The 3,672-nt window shown below is 43.2% G+C and overlaps 1 protein-coding gene across 1 annotated transcript in view; it reads right to left on the bottom strand.

Annotated features, from left to right (window-relative positions):
* The window catches only part of trim9 (tripartite motif containing 9), a 37,718-nt gene that overhangs the window by 11,564 nt on the left and 22,482 nt on the right, over window positions 1-3,672 (bottom strand). The window contains exons 4-5 of the mRNA XM_017302407.1: window positions 656-766; window positions 322-561 (exon numbers count right to left, since the gene is read on the bottom strand). Coding sequence (XP_017157896.1) covers window positions 322-561; window positions 656-766 — 351 coding nt within the window. The remainder of the gene's footprint in view (window positions 1-321; window positions 562-655; window positions 767-3,672) is intronic.

The raw sequence follows: 3,672 nt of genomic DNA, 5'->3' as shown, positions 1-3,672 counted from the left end.
CCGCGGTTTTCATCTCTTTATGATACATAAATCAACAGCTTCCCTGAATAACGTCTGCAGAGTTTTCGAGAGGTTTCGACTAATTGTAGGGATGCCAAAACAATCAGAAACGTCAGACGTTTTCTGCGTAGTCCTGAACGTGAAACCAGTTTGAGGTGCAGCTTCTGTGTGAGAGCTAAACAGGTCATGCTCAAAAAACAAGCTTTCTTTAACTCCAGACTCATGAGGCTGCTGCTGCCACGAATAAAGAAGGACACTCCAGATTCCAGGAAGTAYGCCGCGCTACATGCCTAAATATCTGAGGGTTCACATTTTGATAACGTGGTTGACGCAGAAGCCTTGCATTTTGTTCRAGGAAGATTTGACAGGAGAATCGGAGAGTCTTTCGGAGCCRTCCCCTCCTTCACCTTTCATCTGTACAAAGTCCAGCTGRTGGATGGTTTGCAGGAGCGGCCCGCTGTCCAGGGTGAGGTCAAAGTCACTGGTCATCCTYGGGGTSAGGGTTCCCTTCCCCCACTGGCTYTCGGTCATGTGGACCCTCCGGATCAAAGCGTCCGAGATCTGAAACGGGACACCGGTGAATCACTGACAACACATAATGAAGCCCCCCGCCCTCCTCAATCTTTACTTTGAAATTTCCCAGAAGTCCTTTCACCTGCAGGAAGCCACTGGGATCGTTCTCCTTGATGACCTCCAGGCAGTACTCCATGAGTCCTGTTGTCTGACGCAGCTTCACCGTGCAATGGGAGATCTGATCCCGAACCACCTGGACAGACGAGGCGCAGGGAAGAAGGGAATAATGTATTTAATAGGACTACAAGGGATTAAAAAGAGTTAAATCATTGATTAATTATTATAGGCTTTTCTTTCTAGWCACCACAGTAAAGCATAAATAAAGTCCYGCTAATGTTTTTGAGYGCAATTTGTTGAGTGAGGGGAGATAAAATAAAAAGAAGGTAAAATAGGAGAACATTTATTTACATGGTGTAGAAAGAAGGGGGAAAAAACAAGATTTATAACAAGAAAACAAACGAAGAATGAAAAAAAAAACAGATTAAAAGGAGCGAAGAGACGGTTAATGAATGAGCAGGACGGACACTAATGAAAAGATAAGCGGCCGAACGGCTCGGGTGATTGATTAGGTAATTTTTTTTYCCTTGTCTCTCTGGACGCATGTCCAGGGAGGAAGAGGAGGCTGAAGGGTTTCTGCCGCTGACGTCAGCAAAGAGAAAGTGTCATGTTTTCACGCGCGGGCTGAAGACAGTCATGGCGAGTTACATCAGGGAGCAGGACGAGAAGAAAACACTCTGAAATGACGAATGATGGMATTTTTTAACATATATGTATATATATATCTTGAGTACTTTACTCGATGTCTGAAAAGAAAAGTGCAAAAAAGGAACAGGAAGCATTGGCGTTGTTCACGGCAGCGCTGTGAATACCTGACCAGTTTTCTAAGGTGGGAGATTCCCTCCCGGCCTCCCCCCTCCTYGCTCGCTGACAGCTCTGATGTTGTCCACCGTCTCTTTGCAACAGTGTGAAATAAAAGCAAGTGCTGGACTGTGTGTTGCTAGGAAACAGAAACTTAGCTGCTGCTATCCGAGGAGCAGCTCCGAGGCTGAACGGAGAGGAAAATCCTCCGTGGAGCCGCACGGCGGACCGGGCAGCTTCTGTCAASACGATTCACTGGCGACTGCAGCTGGCAGAGACGGAGGAATTCACAGGAAAAAACCAAAACCCGCTCCTTTATCGGACCTCAAACCACATTTTACGCAACTTAAAATGGACTGGACCTTGTTAAATGATTGGTTTGAACAGTTATGTATGTCGTAGCATTCTGCTAACAAGTGGACAAAATCATTAACGTCAAGTCTAATTTATGTGAGTGAAAGACACCAAAGGGCATCAGTTAGCATTTTTACAAAAAGTTAAAGTCAAGAAGAAAGAAAAACTGGCACGAGGCAACCGAAGATCGACAACTTTATGTCTGCAAGTCCGAAATCTGTCGCAACAGCCACCCGAGAAGACAGGAATGACAGCAAAGTTTCCAGCATCAGTGTGAAAATAAACTGTTCAGAAGTCAGGAAAATAGTGGAGTATTACCATGGATACCTATCAGATYGGCACCCTGTTCAAGGTTTTAAGAGCGCGTTAATTTCTAACACCTTTGTCTTTGTCATCAGTATATGCTGCAGCTGTGAATGGAAGCAGCTAAAAGTCGCATATTCCATCTGTGTTTTTGTGTTAATTTCACTTCAGTAGCTTAGCTGTCAACATGTTTCTTTAAGGTACTCTATAAAGCCTTTTCGCACCAACWTGTTGCTCAGCTCTAGTCACTTCAAGCTTATGCAGCGTGATTGTTGCAAAGAAAGTTGAAATATTTACAACCTGTCACTCTTTTGTTAAAGGCTGAATTGTAAAATGATGTGTGTGCTTTGGTAAAACAATTATTTTATTTATTTGTTATTCAAGCATTTAAAATAGTTGGATTTTCTGACACTAAAATAGGATTTCTACACTTTTCACTGGGTGGAAACACAAAACTTTCAGTAAAACAAGCAGATAATTAACAAACCGAGGCAACTGTTGGAAGTTACCTGAACCTTTTGTGACAAACTCGATCCATTCAGTGTGAAATWAAACAAATCCAGCCTCAGTCCGACTAATCCGCTCCRGCTGTAATTCACTAAAGCGCTAATCGCTTCCTTTTAGAGCGAAATCAATCAGCCTGGCGGACAGCGTTTAACCTTCCTCATCGCGCAGCTGGAGGACATTTTGCTCCAGGCGTGCGTCTGAGGTCCGGTCCGGACCGCCTCTTGTTCTGTGAGTCTGAAACAACTGCAGCCCTGCAGTGGCCTGGCGGCGCTCCAAGACGAGTTYGTCACCGCCGCCACTGCCTGCTTAGCAATCCTGTCCACTCCCGGCAGGTACAGCCTCCTAACTCACACACAGCTCCGACCGCAACCATTTTCTTTCTCTGTAAAGGTGTGTGGCGTTAGAAAAAATGCCTCTCTTTGTYGCAGTTCTCCAATAGTGAACTTATCTCTCTCACTATTAGCCTCATTGTGTGTGGTGGCAGGATAAACAGCTTTGAAAATGAAGCTTGGATTGAAAAACTGCTTCAGTTACATTTCATTGTGGCACAGCTGATTTTTGCTAAAACAATTACTTCTTAAAGTGTTCATATTTATATCCTTTTAATAAAATATTGCTGTTTTTAGCACATCTATGCCATTGGTAACACAAAACGTAGAACTGGGTGAAAAATTCAGGATTGTAACTAAGTAAAAAAAATGTTTTTGAAGCTATTTACCTTGTTGAGGAAAGAGAGAAAAAAAGAAAGAAAGGTGTAAGAGTTAATTAAACGACTAAATCTGCTCCGCTTCCGTCAGTCACGCATCCCAGATGATTTACGCTTGACTCACCCTGCGGCTACAACAAGCGACAGAATGGAGCCGGAAGATATTAATCAAAAGTTAACGGGACGGGAGACGTTACTGCTTACTCAAATTATGATCTAAACAAAAGCATAAGTAGTAAAATTTMAATTGAATTATGTCAGGTTCATTCACTGTTCACATGTAGGTCAAAGTTTTTTGTTGTTGTTTTTATCTCTGCAGAGAAAACTTTAGGTGTGTTCATCTGATTTATGTGTGATGGAATCTGGATTGG

The sequence above is a fragment of the Poecilia reticulata genome, linkage group LG22 (assembly GCF_000633615.1).
Source record: "Poecilia reticulata strain Guanapo linkage group LG22, Guppy_female_1.0+MT, whole genome shotgun sequence".
Taxonomy (NCBI): Eukaryota; Metazoa; Chordata; class Actinopteri; order Cyprinodontiformes; family Poeciliidae; genus Poecilia; species Poecilia reticulata.
Note: the sequence above shows the minus strand (reverse complement) of the source record. Positions and strands in the feature narration are given on the sequence as shown.